Source organism: Delphinapterus leucas, chromosome 10 (assembly GCF_059928025.1).
Source record: "Delphinapterus leucas isolate spDelLeu-1000000601 "Yukka" chromosome 10, BTC_Dleu_Yukka2, whole genome shotgun sequence".
NCBI lineage: Eukaryota > Metazoa > Chordata > Mammalia > Artiodactyla > Monodontidae > Delphinapterus > Delphinapterus leucas.
In genome coordinates this window covers 72814049-72829270 of record NC_143138.1, presented here as the reverse complement: position 1 = coordinate 72829270, position 15222 = coordinate 72814049, and the positions used below count along the sequence as shown (strand labels likewise).

The 15222-nt window shown below is 43.8% G+C and overlaps 1 protein-coding gene across 3 annotated transcripts in view; it reads left to right on the top strand.

Moving 5' to 3' along the window:
- ARHGEF3 (Rho guanine nucleotide exchange factor 3) overlaps positions 1 to 15222 on the top strand; it is a 310231-nt gene that overhangs the window by 91041 nt on the left and 203968 nt on the right. For 2 of the 3 annotated variants that reach the window (XM_022572818.3, XM_089919495.1), the window contains one exon: positions 13324 to 13390. The exons of the other annotated variant lie outside the window; for it this stretch is intronic. In XM_022572818.3, coding sequence (XP_022428526.2) covers positions 13324 to 13390 — 67 coding nt within the window. The remainder of the gene's footprint in view (positions 1 to 13323; positions 13391 to 15222) is intronic. 3 annotated transcript variants of the gene reach the window in all.

Below are 15222 nucleotides of genomic sequence, written 5' to 3'. Positions count from 1 at the left end.
CAGACTCCACATCTCCATTTGGAGATCCATACCAGTGCACATGTGGCATTTCAAACGTGATATGTATGATCTTGATTTTTGTCCCCAAATCTGCTGCTCTGGTAAGTCTTCTCCACCCTACCAGCTGCTCACACTAAAATTCTTAGAGCATCCTTTACTTCTCTTTTATTTTACCTTCTGTATCCAATCCACCAGCAAATCCCATTACCCTACCTTCAAATATGTACATAACTCCACCACTGCTCACCACCTCTGCTGCCACCATCTTGGTCCAAGTCCCTCCTGTCCCTCACTTGGCCACCCTCACCTCCTCCCTGCCCTTTGTCTTGTCCCTTCAGCTGTTTACCCCACGCAGCGTTGAGAACAGTCCTTTTAAAAGTTAGACCATGTTTCTTCTCTGCTCAGAATCCTTCTGTGGTCTCCCATCTCATTCAGACTAAAATCCAGAGACCTTGCAATAATCTGTAAGACCTTTGCCATCTGGTTCCTGCTCCCTCCGTGGCTTTCTCTGCTCTTTGCTCCCATTCCAGCTGTACTACCCTTGCTTCCCCTTAGCCGTGCCCCAGGAACTTTGCATATGCTGTCTTGTCCACCTAAGACATTCTCCCCCCTCTTCTGGGTTCTGTTCAAACATCACTTTCTTGGAGAAGCCTGCCCTGAGCACTCCATATAAAATAGCAGCTACTCCCACTGTCTCTGTTCTCCTACCCTCCATAGGTTTTCTTCATAGAATTTATCAACTCCTGACATAAGCTTCCAAAGAACAGGGACTGTGTTTTTCTCTGTAGTATCCCTTATGCCTACAACAATGCCTGGCACATGGTAGATACTGGGCAAATATTTAGAGCTAACATTTATTAAGTGCTCAGTGTGAGCCAGGTAGCATGCAAAGCACTTTACTCCTCATGGCGACCCTATGAAGTCTAAGTCTCATCATGTCTGTTTTAAGTTGGAAACTGAGACTTGAGGAAGTTCCCTAAGTTGCCCAAGTTTGCATGGTGGACTTGGGCTTGAACCCAGGTCTTGGAGGCTGCAGATCCCATGCTCTGACCACCTTGTGTTCCTGCTGTCTCTTTTTGGTAGCCTTACATTGTTCTTAAAAGGCTTATGGTAGCTGCTTAACACATGGAAATGTGAATGAACAACATGTGGACTTGAAACGTGGAAATAAATGGGAGCCTTGGTGTATTTGGCATGATGGGATGGTGTCTCTTAGAATGTTTGGAGTTTTAGTTTGCTGGGAGCAGTTATGGCATTTTGTAGGTACTTTTTCCTGGATAAGGAGATAGCAAGTGAACCTTAGGGGGGTTAGGAAGGTGAAAATCACATATAATCCAAAGTGCTCTTAAATGCCCTGGGGAAGGTATCACGTTGGAGCCTGACCTGCCCTTAACGACCAGTGTTCCTGCCAATTCTGTTCATTTGGACAGTTTTGGCCTGAGGAGCTGGCTGGAATTTGAAGATCTTTTGTTCAGAAAGTGCCTATCGTGATCCAGCTTAGCCTGAGAGAGGCCTGGGGGAGGAGGGAAGACTGCGATGGGGGCAGATCCACAGCCCCGTGCCAGGCTTCCCTGGGGGTCCATATCCAGTGCACAGAAGGCCACACAAGATGCCTTCAACTATGGAACTTCTCTCTCTCTCTCTCTCTCTCTCCCCCCCTTAAGTGCATGTGGTTGTATTCATGTTTTGTCAGTGTGTATATAAGGCTATTCTGTGATGCTGTTGACCACAGAAATCCTGACGGCAAGCATTCATTCTCCAGCTATTTTTTTTTTTTTTTTTTGCAGTACGCGGGCCTCTCACTGTTGTGGCCTCTCCCGTTGTGGAGCACAGGCTCCGGATGTGCAGGCTCAGCGGCCATGGCTCACGGGCCTAGCCCCTCTGCGGCATGTGGGATCTTCCCGGACTGGGACACAAACCCGTGTCCCCTGTATTGGCAGGCGGACTCTCAACCACTGGGCCACCAGAGAAGCCCTCTCCAGCTATTTAATAAGATCCACAGGACTTCTCTGGTGGCGCAGTGGTTAGGACTCTGAGCTCCCAATGCGGGGGGCCCAGGTTAGATCTCTGGTCAGGGAACTAGATCCCACATGCATGCCTCAAATAAGAGTTCACATGCTTCAACCAAGGAGCTGGCGAGCCGCAACTAAGGAGCCCTCAAGCCACAACTAAGGAGCACACCTGCTGCAACTAAGGAGCATGCCTGCCGCAACCAAGACCCGGCACAACCAAATAAATAAAATAAATAGGGCTTCCCTGGTGGTGCAGTGGTTGAGAGTCCGCCTGCCGATGCAGGGGACATGGGTTCGTGCCCCGGTCCAGGAAGATCCCACATGCCGCGGAGCAGCTGGGTCCATGAGCCATGGCCGCTGAGCCTGTGCGTCCGGAGCCTGTGCTCCGCAACGGGAGAGGCCACAACAGTGAGAGGCCCGCATACCGCAAAATAAATAAATAAACAAACAAATAAATATAAATAAAATAAATATAAATAAGATCCTACTAAGTGCAGGGAGTGTAGAGACAGTAGTGAATCCAAATCACATAGTCCCCGGCCTTCCAGCTCATCACCCAGAAGGAGGATAATTCTTTTTTTTTTTTTTTTCCGTGGCACGCGGGTTTCCCACTGCCGTGGCCTCTCCTGTTGCGTAGCACAGGCTCCGGATGCGCAGGCTCAGCGGCCGCGGCACGCGGGATCCTCCCGGACCAGGGCACAAACCCATGCCCCCTGCATCGGCAGGCAGACTCTCAACCACCACGCCACCAGGGAAGCCCGAGGATAATTCTTAAAGTGCACCTTTTGTGTACCCAGCACTAAGAGCTTTACATATGTTGGAAGTTCCCTGGCGGTCCAGTGGTTAAGACTCTGTACTTCCACTGCAGGGGTCATGGGTTTGATTCCTGGTTGGGGAACTAAGATCCCGCATGCCGCATGATGTGGCCAAAAAAAGAGCTTTACATATGTTAACTCACTTAATCCTCACAACAGCGCTGTAAGGGAATCCTGTTATTACCTCCATTTTACAGAAGGGGGAAGTAGGAACAGAGAGGTTAAGTCACTTGTCCAGTGTCACACAGCTGGTGAATGGCAGAGCTGGCTCCAACATCTGTGCTCTTAACCAATGTGCCCAACTGCCCCTTTATGGTACCACCTGAGAATCCCTGAAATTTACCGATGGGAGTTCTTCTTCTGGAAGATTGTACCTGTGAAAAGTTCTAAAGATAAAAGCTTTGCAGGAAACTCAAGTGTAAAAAGAAACACAGCAGAATGGCTTGTGAGATGGGAGCAGAAGATGGAACGGGTGTTGCTGCAGAATATCTGAGCACAGAGACCTGGCTGGGGGTGGAGAGTGGGAGGAAGCACAGAAAACCAGAGGCTGTGGGAATTTTTATCATTGTTGAATGATTCACGTAAATATGTGTCTCAGAAACAGGGACTTGTAGGGCTGATTTCTCACAGTACTGATAAAACTTCACATCTAAGCCATTTTTTGTCAATTCCTAAGCTGCACAGAATGCTCTCCTGGCTTCTACTTACATAATTCCCTTTTGTGGAATAGTTAATAGCATTTTACTTTGCATTATTATTTCATGAGAATTTTTTCCATGAGATGTATATCTTTTATTTTGCCTGAAAATATCTTTACCCTCACTTTTTAAAAAATTGTGGTAAACTACACATAACATAGTATTTACGATTTTAAGTGTATAATAATTCAGGGGCATTAAGTATGTTTACAGTGTTGTGCATCCATCACCATTCTCTAATTCCAGAACCTTTTTTATCACCCCAAAAGGAAACTGTGCCCCCATTAAATAGTCATTCCCCATTCGCTGTCTTCCCCTAGCTCCTGGCCACCACTCGTCCACTTTCTGTCTCTATGGATTTGCCTATTCTGGGTGTTTCATGTAAATGGAATCATACAGTATGTGGCCTTTTGTGTCTGGCGTCTTTCACTTTGCATAATGTCTTCAAGGTTGTTGCATGCTGTAGCATGTATCAGTACTTTATTCTTTTTTGTGGTTGAATAATATTCCATTTTATGCATATATCACATTTTGTTTATCCATTTTCATTCATCATTTGATGAAATTTTATACCTTTTCAATATGGTTACTAGAGGATCGGCTAGGGAACTACAAATATAATAATTTCATGGGTTTAAAAGAATCACTTCAATCTCTCTTTTTAGTTAATTTTGGAATTAGTTTGGTTAGAGCAGTTCTCCATTATTTAGCAACAGATCATAGACATTTGTTTGGGATATGCTCCATTTGGGGAAGAATTTCATTTGTTGCTCCATTCAAGTAGCAATGTGACCTGAAGATCATCTCCACTGGTTTTTCTAGAGACTACATCTCTAAAGCCTTTGTGAAATATTTTGCTCTTTTGAATGTTTTTGAATTCAGATGGATACAAAAATCTTTTTGGAGAATGTCTCACTTTTCATGTGGGTCTCAACTTACACATTTTGGTCACTAACTGCTGAGAGAGAGTGGTGGATTTTCAAAGTCTGAGGCTCTTTGAAACTGCATGCTCTGTTTTTCTGTAACTGTGCTGTCCAATACGGTAGACACATGCCACCTGTCACTGCTGAGAACTTGAAACACTGCTAGTGCCAATTAAGATGTGCTGCAAGGGTGAAATAGTGGATTTTGAAGACTTAGTACAAAAAATGTAAAATATCTCTAATTCTTTTTTCTGTTGATTACATGTTGAACTGATAATAATAACTGGATATATTGGGTGAAGTAAACTATATTATTAAAATTAAATGGGACTTCCCTCATGGTGCAGTGGTTAAGAATCCGCCTGCCAATGCAGGGGATGTGGGTTCGAGCCCTGGTCCGGGAAGATCCCACATGCTGTGGAGCAACTAAGCCCATGTGCCACAACTACTGGGCCTGCGCTCTAGAGCTTCTGAGCCACAACTGCTGAGCCCACGTGCCACAACTACTGAATCCCATGCGCCCTAGAGCCCGTGCGCCACAACTACTGAGCCCACACACTGCAACTACTGAGGCCTGCACGCTCTAGGGCCTGCGTGCCACAACTACTGAGCCTGCGTGCCGCAACGACTGAGCCTGCATGCCGCAACTTCTAAAGCCTGTGTGCCTAGAGCCTGTGCTCCGCAACAAGAGAAGCTACCACAATGAGAAGCCCGCGCATCACAACGAAGAGTAGTCCCTGCTTGCCACAACTGGAGAAAGCCCGCGTGCAGCAATGAGGACCCAATGCAGCCAAAAAATAAAAATAAATTTAAAAAAAATTTTAAAAAACAAACAAAAAAATAAAGTTAAACTTACCTGCCTTTTTTCTTACCATTTTAATATGACTCATAGAAATTTTAAATTACATACGTTGCTCATGTGCTGTTTCTATTGAACACTGTTCTGAAAATAACTGGCAGATGGGTGGAAAATGGAAGAGAAATCTGAACAGACTTGACCTCTGTGCCTTAAGCATCTTGAAAGTGCCCCATGAGAGAAGCTGCAGTGGGTCTGGATGGCTCCAGGAGCCGCCCAGGTCTCTGCCTTCACTCTGGACCCCCTCGGCTGTTTTCTCTTTTCTCTAGCCAGACAGATCTTTCTAAAGGCAAATCTCATCATGTCACTCCCCACTTTATAACTTCAGTGGAGCCCCATTACCCCCAACCCCAGCCTTTAAGCCTCTGCCCTGGCCACCTGTTCAGCCTCATCTCATGCCTCTTTACCTCCTTCCCTGCCTGTCAAGGCCTTTTTATAAACATTATTATAATTTCCATTTTATGCACAATATGTTTCCATAGTAATGATTTAAAAATACATAATGTAAAAGATAATGTCCACATTTATGCTCCCTCCCCCGAACCCCAGCTACATAATCAGTCACCGTCAACGGTTGGGCGTGTGCTCTTCCAGGGACCTCACTCTGCGCACACGTAGCTGATTCTGTACGCGCATGTGCGCGTGCGTGTGTGTGTGTGTGTGTGTGTGTGTGTGTACCTAAATGAGTTTACATGTTGTGTCTAATTTCACATAATGAATTTTAAGGTCTCTGCTGGTGAGGATGTTAGTATACCTCATTATTTTTTAATGGATGCCTGGTATTTTATTGTATAGCTTTGCCATGATTTATTCCTGTTTATTACTGTTTTTACTTATTAAATATTTCACCCATATAGCAAAATATCAACTATTATAATATTCACCTCTGTACCCCCCATATAGATTTAATAAACAGTAACATTGTGCGCTATTGGCTTCAGAATTTTTTTGTGAATAAATGAAATGTTCCAGGCAGAGATTCTCTCCCCTCTCTGTCCCCTGAGGGAAGCTCTCTTCTGCAGTTAATACAGCCTTTTTATCTTACATTTTTACTACATGTGGCTATAAGCAGAGTGTTATTTTGTGCATTCCTATATAGTATCATATCATATGCATATCTCCTCCAGCTTGGATTTTCATTCTTTTTTCTTCCTTTTTTTTTGAAGATTTTTCATTAATATATAGTTCTATATGGTCTTCCATTGTTAAGAATGAATATAGCTTCATTTAATCCATTTCCTTATTTACAGACATTTCAGTTGTCATACTTTAATTCCAATTGTTCAAATGTGTCGTCTCTCCTTTACTTCTTAACTCTGGACTCTTTTTATCTTCTGTGGAACAGTCTGTATAAGATTGGAATGATCTGTTGTTTTGAAGGTTTTGTAGAATTCATTAGCAAAACTGTCCAGCCTGGTGCTTTCTTTCTTTTTTTTTTTTTTTTTAATTAGTTACTGAGCTTTTTAGGTTTTCTATTTCTCCTTGAGATATTTTTGATAAGCTATATATTTTGAAGGAATATATGCAGTTTGTTTAAGTTTTCAAATGTAATGGCATCAAGTCATTGATAGCATTCTTTTGTCATTTACTTGATGTTGTGTCTGTAGTTCTGTGCCTCCATCTGTAATAGTATTTATCAGTGTTCTCCCCACCCCCTTTTAACTTGATCAGCTTTACCAGTTTTGTCTATTTGGTTAATCTTTTCAAAGATCCATTTTTTTACCTCCTGCACTTTGAGCATGCTTTTCCTGTGGCCTGGCCTACAGTTCCTTTTTCTCATCACCTGACTGGGTCTTTCTTCTGGCTCCTCAGTCCTTGATTGAGCCACTTTGGCACTCCCCATGACCACTCTTTTTTTAAAAAAACACTTACCATGTTGTAATCTCTCTCTGTCTCTCTCAATTTTTGGTCTGGCTGCTCTTCTGCAAGCTCCACGAAAGCAGGAACTGGATCTGTTTTGTTCACCACTGTCTCTGTAACGTGTGGCACTGTGCCTGGTGTACAGTAGGTGCTCAATAAATATTGGTGAAGAAATTAATGTGTGAGCCCATTATACATAAAGAGGTACAGACCCATTCTCCAAGGGGTGAGGGCTCTCTTTCCAGGTGCGTTCTCAACGGGACTGTTGCAAAGAGGATGCAACTGCTGCCAGCTGAGCATTCTGAGGTTCTGTGATTCTTTTTTCCCAATATTTATCAGGAAGTAAAGAGCTGGACTTGCAGTCATGGCATGAGTAGAATGAAGCTGACATGACTCATTGAGCCACAGAAACATGGTACCGAGTGGTGCCTTTGTACTTTCATTTAAGAGAGAGACAAGCCAAAGTGATGAGACTTCCATTCTGCAAACTATCTCTTTCCAGGAAGAACTGGGTCTTTACCTGGCTAAACACCTGCCAGTTGATGCTTGATTATGTACCAAAAACAGAAACTAAAACGACATTTAAGCAAAAGAAACCACCATATCTTTTTTTTTTTAACATCTTTATTGGAGTATAATTGCTTTACAATGGTGTGTTAGTTTCTGCTTTATAACAAAGTGAATCAGTTATACATATGTTCCCATATCTCTTCCCTCTTGCGTCTCCCTCCCTCCCACCCTCCCTATCCCACCCCTCTAGGTGGTCACAAAGCACCGAGCTGATACCCCTGTGCTATGTGGCTGCTTCCCACTAGCTATCTACCTTACGTTTGGTAGTGTATATATGTACATGCCTCTCTCTCGCTTTGTCACACCTTACCCTTCCCCCTCCCCATATCCTGAAGTCCATTCTCTAGTAGGTCTAGTAGGACACAGTCTTTATTCCTGTCTTACCCCTAGGTTCTTCATGACACTTTTTTTTTTCTTAAATTCCATATATATGTGTTAGCATATGGTATTTGTCTCTCTTTCTGACTTACTTCACTCTGTATGACAGACTGTAGGTCTATCCACCTCATTACAAATAGCTCAATTTCGTTTCTTCTTATGGCTGAGTAATATTCCATTGTATATATGTGCCATATCTTCTTTATCCATTCATCCGATGATGGACACTTAGGTTGTTTCCATCTCTGGGCTATTGTAAACAGAGCTGCAGTGAACATTTTGGTACATGACTCTTTTTGAATTATGGTTTTCTCAGGGTATATGCCCAGTAGTGGGATTGCTGGGTCATATGGTAGTTCTATTTGTAGTTTTTTAAGGAACCTCCATACTGTTCTCCATAGTGGCTGTATCAATTTACATTTCCACCAACAGTGCAAGAGGGTTCCCTTTTCTCCACACCCTCTCCAGCATTTATTGTTTCTGGATTTTTTGATGATGGCCATTCTGACTGGTGTGAGATGATATCTCATTGTAGTTTTGATTTGCATTTCTCTAATGATTAGTGATGTTGGTCATTCTTTCATGTGAAACCACCATATCTTAAGTGGTCCAACCAGAATAAAAGTAACTGGCATTAATTTCTCCTATAAAGTGTAGCTGTTTGGTTTTCCTAGTAATGCTACAGTTGTCTTCATGGAGAAAGAGGGAGAGGTAAAACAAAAGAAAAGAAATCCAAGGAAAGTTTTTTAGCAATATGCTCTGGGTTGACAGTTAAGATATTAAAATATTTACAACATATAAAACATGCTGGCAAAGGTAGTAATCTTTGAAAAGGAAAAGGGGGGCAGGAAATTAGAATGGGAAGGCGGGGCTCTTTTCAGAGTTACATCATGTTCATATTTAGGGCTATGTTGTTGTCACCTAACAAAATATTCATAGCACCTTAAAGTCTTTGTTTTATTTTACTTATATGTTACCCAATCTGTAAGAATTAGATGTATATTTCATTGTCTCTCCAGCATGAGCCTTGCCAATGATAATTATAAGTAATATCCCCTTTACTGGTTTAAAGAAGGCATTTTCTCAATAATAATGACAGCTAATTTGAGCAGCTATTAAGGGCCAGACTCTCTGCCAAACATTTGTATAGTACGTTATTATTATTATTATTATTATTTTGCTACGCGCAGGCCTCTCACAGTTGTGGCCTCTCCCGTTGCGGAGCACAGGCTCCGGACACGCAGGCTCAGCAGCCATGGCTCACGGGCCCCGCCACTCCGTGGCATGTGGGATCTTCCCGGACCGGGGCACGAACCCATGTCCCCTGCATCGGCAGGTGGACTCTGAACCACTGCGCCACCAGGGAAGCCCCGTTAGTATTTTTTTAATCAACCATCTTTTATTCCTTTTTACTTCTTTTATGGTACATTAATGTTTCAATTTTGTAAAAAGGGATTATTCTCCCCACTTTCCAGACGAGAAAATGGAGGCTCAAGGGGAGTAAAAAGTAAGTAGCCTAGTTGAAGTCCTCCAGCAAGAAAGGGAGGGAGGCACTCTGGGTGCCCCAAGTCAGTTCCACCCGGAACACCAGACTCAGCCCCCACAGTGCAGGCAGCAGACGCAACCTGAAACCCACACTCCTGGGAGATGCTGTGGAAATGGTCATCAACCCTCTTCTCAAGGCGCTGGGAAAGAGTCACACTTGTTTTCATGTGATGGGAAAATACATCCTGTTAATCCGCTGAGCTTATTCTCTCTGATTCCAGCCACACACACACCTGAATCGGAGATCATTCCCTAAACGCACCTTGAATCCTGACTTTTCACTCTTACTGTGGGCATTTCTCCATTTCTACTATGAGCTCTCCCGAGGGTGGAGAGTTTATAACTTTTCTTTCCAACCTTTCCTAAGGTTGTAACCTCCTTCCAGTCAAGAATCTGTGCCTCCTGTCTTGGCACTTTCTCTCCTGCTGCTTGCCCAGCCCTGGCTCCCATCAGCTCCGCCATGGAGGTGGAGGTGGATGATGACTGGTCAGCGTTGCCCTTCTGACATCTGTGGATGGGCTGTGCTTCCTAACCACGTGTGTACACACCGTGCACAGACCTGGTTCACTTAGGGGCCTGAGGACTGGACACATCATAGGTAACTCCTCCCAGCCCTGTCAGGAAGTCCAACTGCATATCTTTGTGTCTGAGAAACCTGTAGAACCAAGTGCCATTTTCTCCCTTGGACTTTCGCTGACAGTGCAAAGAAGTTGCTTCTAAAACAGAAGAAATATACCCAGGACTGATTGCCCTTCCTGTGATGAGGACCTGGCCTTCACAGGCTTCTGAGCTACTGTCCTTTATGCTGCCAGTTCCCTCACAGTCTTCTCAGGAGGGTGCCTTGTACTCCCCGAAGCTGTCCTTCAAAACCACGTGGGTGGTAGTGTTCGGCTGGGGACGACTTATGATGCCAGATGAGATAGTTAAAAGGAACTCCAGCCAATGTGAATGATCTGGAAGCCTGGCAGGTGGTGGAACGCAGGGGTGGGGGAAGCACCAGTTAGAGACAGCCGTCTTCTAGGTAGGTTTCCTGGCAGTTTCCCCAGCCAAGGAGGGTGCGACTGCGTTGCCCAAGAGTGCCCTGGATTGACAGACTTGCTCTGATGCTTTTTCTTTGCCTATGAGGCCTCTTAGTGTGAGGCCCTGCTAAACTGGTGCCCTCCCACAAGGAACCCCCAGGCTGCATTCTTCCAAATGCATGGAAGCCCTGTTTGGTGGGGCTTCTCTCTATTTGAAAGGGGCTACATCCCCTGAATCTGGAGTCAGACATATCTGGGTATGAATCCCACCTTAGCCACCTACCAGCTGTGTGACTTCTGGCATCTGGTTTAACCTCTCTGAGCCTCGGTTTAGCCCATCTGTAAAATAGGGTAATGATAATATCCCCATTATACCATAATATTATATGAAAACATATTATGATACAACGTTATTTATTTAAATATATGTAAGGCCACACATATAAATATATAAAATATGATAATGTATAACACCATTATAATGCTACCTATATATCATGTATTAACGTTAGAGTATAGCCTAACATAATAACCCATCTAATTGTTATTCTCAGACTTAGATTATATAGGCAGAGTACTTAGAACAGTCCCTCCTGGCACATCATGTAACTCAGTCACTGTTAATTATTGTGATTTTCATTTTCTGTGGACTGCAACATACAAAACAGGGGCACATTGACTAGGAATGTTCTGGTATATGTTGTTGCTTCGGAAGCAATGAAGCTCATCAGATAATTAGGAGAGCAAAGCCCAATTATAACCTGGGAGGGGAGGGAGCAGTATCCAGGGAGAAGTATTGTTGAATTCTAAGTTTTGTGTTTTTTTTTTTAAGGGAGAAATGTCTTTTCAGAAGAGCTTAGACCAACATGTTACTTAATAAGAGAAGAGTATTAAATCTAAATAACCACCCACGTTTTCTCTGTTTGTCTTGAGAAGTTATTAGCCTGGGTTTTTATTGTACATGTGGGGGAGGAGGAGGAGGATGCAGAAGAATGGGGTTGAATATAAAGACACATCAGCAGGAGGGAGTTCCCCTCTGTTTTGGTGAGTTGTCCCAGCTCTGCTGTGTCAATCCTCTGTCCCTGATTGAAGGCTGTCCTTGGAGCCAGGATTTGGAGGGGTGGGGGAGGGCAGGTTGGGGGTGGGGTGGGCACTGTGCTGACATCTGTTGAGAACTTAGCAGTGACAGCACTGGAGTTAGAACCCACATCTCATCTTGACTCTGTGTACAGGGTATTATTTCTCGTTCTGCACATAGGAATATGAAAGCTCCAGAGCTTAAGCCTCGGGCTCAGGGTCACACAGCTAATAAAACACCATGGGGTGTGAGATCAGACACCTGAGAACAGAATCCTGATTTCACTTGTATGGTGATAGTTGAGTCACTTAATATCCTTAGGTGTCTGTTTTCTTATCTGTTAAATGGGTACAACAGTGAACCTCGGCTCCCAGTGGAGAGTCAGTGAGATTAACTACGTAAAGTATTAGCATATGCTGTTTTAAATACCCAGTACCTGTCAGCTGCTGCTATTATTATAATTATGTTGTATTTTGTTTATTTATCTCTTATGCCTGGTAGAGTCAGTCCAGATTTTTATCAGGCCTGACATACTGCAGAGCCTGTGCAGTGGTCACTACAAGCATCCTGCCTTGCATTCCCGCTTATTGTGGCAGGGAGGTCAAAGAAAAGGTGTGAGTATCATGTTAAAATACCAACACCACCACCCTTTGGCACATCAGTGACTAAAACCTCAGGGCAAGTGCAAGGTGGACCTTTTTCAGGGATGTTTTTCAGTGAAGTGGTACTTCAAGCAAGCATGACATTTGAATATCCATATTGACAGACATAGCATTTTGGGGAGGAGTAATTTACCACTCCAGAAAAACATTGTAAGAGGTATCCTTGTGGGTATGTTGGCAGCTACAAAATTGGATTCACTTTACAAGACAGAAGTAAGGTGTTCCTGGTGTGTCTGGAGCCGCCCAGCCCCCTTGCTGCATCTTTCCTTTTCTGTACCGGTTACCTGCCGCTTGTGCAGATCCGACTTGAAGCTGCCTCCATCACATCTAAGGCGGTTGATTCGTGGGGAGAGATTAATAGGCGAGAAAACCAGTTCTAACTTGTTAGGCAGCGGCTGCATGTCCTGTCAGTCATCCCTGTAAGAGTTTAGAGCTCCAGTGTGGCCTGAGTGGAGGTGCAGGAACTCCCCAGCAACTGAGCAACAAGGGAGGGTTCCAGGCTCCGCCGAAGCTACAGACATCATCTGATGACATCCCTTTGGGAACTGCTTGTGTGTGAGAAATAAAGATCAAGATTGGAGTTTGGTCTGGCTTTTTGATCTCATCCAGGTTGAATTTTAGATTTTCTTTTCTTTTTTTCTTTTATCTTTTAATTTTTGACTTTTTTAAGGGACTCTGGAGCTTTCCTCCTGGGGGCCTGGGAAGGAGTTTGCAGTGAGTTTGGCTGCTAAAGATTGCAGAGCTGTAGAAAACAGTAGCTGCCTCACCTGCCTGGACCATCTCTCCAAGCATCTCTCTTTTTGACAAAGCTACATCTGAAATTGGTGATTTCCTCTGAAGAGCTAACCAATGAATAATGAATGCATCGTCTTTTTTTTTTTCTTTTCTTTTTTTTGTCCCCTTCCAGGCCTAAACGGCAGCGGCAAAACAACTTTCCCATGTTTCCGTCTCCTAAAGCCTGGAATTTCAGAGGGGTAAGTGTTTTCCCTGGACAGTCCCAGCCGTTATATGTCCTGTTCCGGATGCTCCAGAGAGGACACTGCCGAGGTTGGCTTTACTAATCAAAGTCTCCACCAAGCTTCTGTGCTTTACCACTCAGGGAAGTCATGTTTGCATCACCACTTGTGGTTTAATTTAAAAAATCTAAGTGGCTCACTAAGCACCCGTTGATGTTGCTTGCCCTGTAGGTCTTGGGTTACTGGAAGCATCTGGTAAAGAAGCCAAGAGATGTCAAGGTTGATGAAGTGGGCATTGTGGCTGTTTTGGGGGAACAAAAAGGGAACCGGTGCACAGTGAAGGAAAAAGAAATCAGAAATGTACAGTCTATTCATGTGTAGATTTATGACTTTGCAGGAACTTTACAAGAGGAGAGGTCTATAAGCTTTAAACAGACTCTAAAGGGAATCATAGAATTCTCCCAATCACAAAGCCGTAGACCCTTAGAGGTGTAGGAAGGGTCAGATTTAACCTCCCCTTGAGGCAGAGCTCTCTTCCTTTATGTGATTATGATAATAATAATAGTCAAGGTGTATGGAGGCCCTTCTGTGTGTTAAAATGAATTCTACCTCTGACTTCAGGAACAAGACCCTTGCCTGTGTAGAGAATGCTCTGAGCTCTGTTTCACAGGCCTTTGCATGTGTTATTCCTTCTGCCCAGAACACTGTCCCCTGCTGCCCAGCACTACACTCCTACACACACTGCATTGGCCCACCCACTTTATCCATTGGGTCTAAGCCTTGACATCACCTCCTGTGGGAATGCATCATGTCTGCCTCCTGAATCTGACCTAGAGACACCTCCTATGGACCCCTGTACTTTTTTCTCATTGTTAAGATTGTTACTTAATACTTAGTGAAATTTAAGATAGGAAGCCCCAAGCATCAGAGACCTTATCACTCTCTCTTGTTCACTGCAATATCCCTGGGCCTAGCACAGTGCCTGGCACATACATGCTTAATTAATTTGAATGAATAAATGGAATGAATGAATGAATAAAAAATTTCTTAGGGGCTTCCCTGGTGGTGCAGTGGTTAAGAATCTGCCTGCCAATGCAGGGGACACGGGTTCGAGCCCTGGTCCGGGAAGATCCCACATGCCACAGAGCAACTAAACCTGTGCACCACAACTACTGAGCCTGCGCTCTAGAGCCCGCAAGCCACAACTACTGAGCCTGTATGCCACAACTACTGAAGCTTGCGTGCCTAGATCCCGTGCTCCGCAACAAGAGAAGCCACCGCAATGACAAGCCTGCTCGCCGCAACCAGAAAAAGCCCGCACACAGCAACGAAGACCCAACGCAGCCAAAAATTAAAAAAAAAAAAAAGAAAGAAAGAAAAAATATCTCTTACATCTATCAGACACAAAATTCAATTCAGATTATGTTTCAAGTTCAGGTCTTTAGTCTTTTCAGCACTGTTTTTTACTGGTTTCATTCATCTTTAATATCCTACATATATCTCAGTCATTTTCCTCAGATGTCTTTTTAAAAATATAGATCCTGGCTCTCTGTTAGCTAAGTTTCAGCATGCTTTTCACTGAGTACGAAGAGAAATTTGTTGACACATATCCATAAATGGATAAGATCCCCATTTCTCAAAGAATGTTCAGTTGCATGATCATAACCATCAAGTGAAAAAATCTTGTGTGGTCAAATAAACTTGGGACACCCTGAGAGCACCAAATTAAATATGTTCACCACTCCAGGACTTCTCAGAGCCTTTGATGGGTTGATGTGCATAGAGACTACGTGAAGGAGACCTGATGGGATTTTGTTTGGAGCATTTCCCAAAGTCATTGGCCATAAATC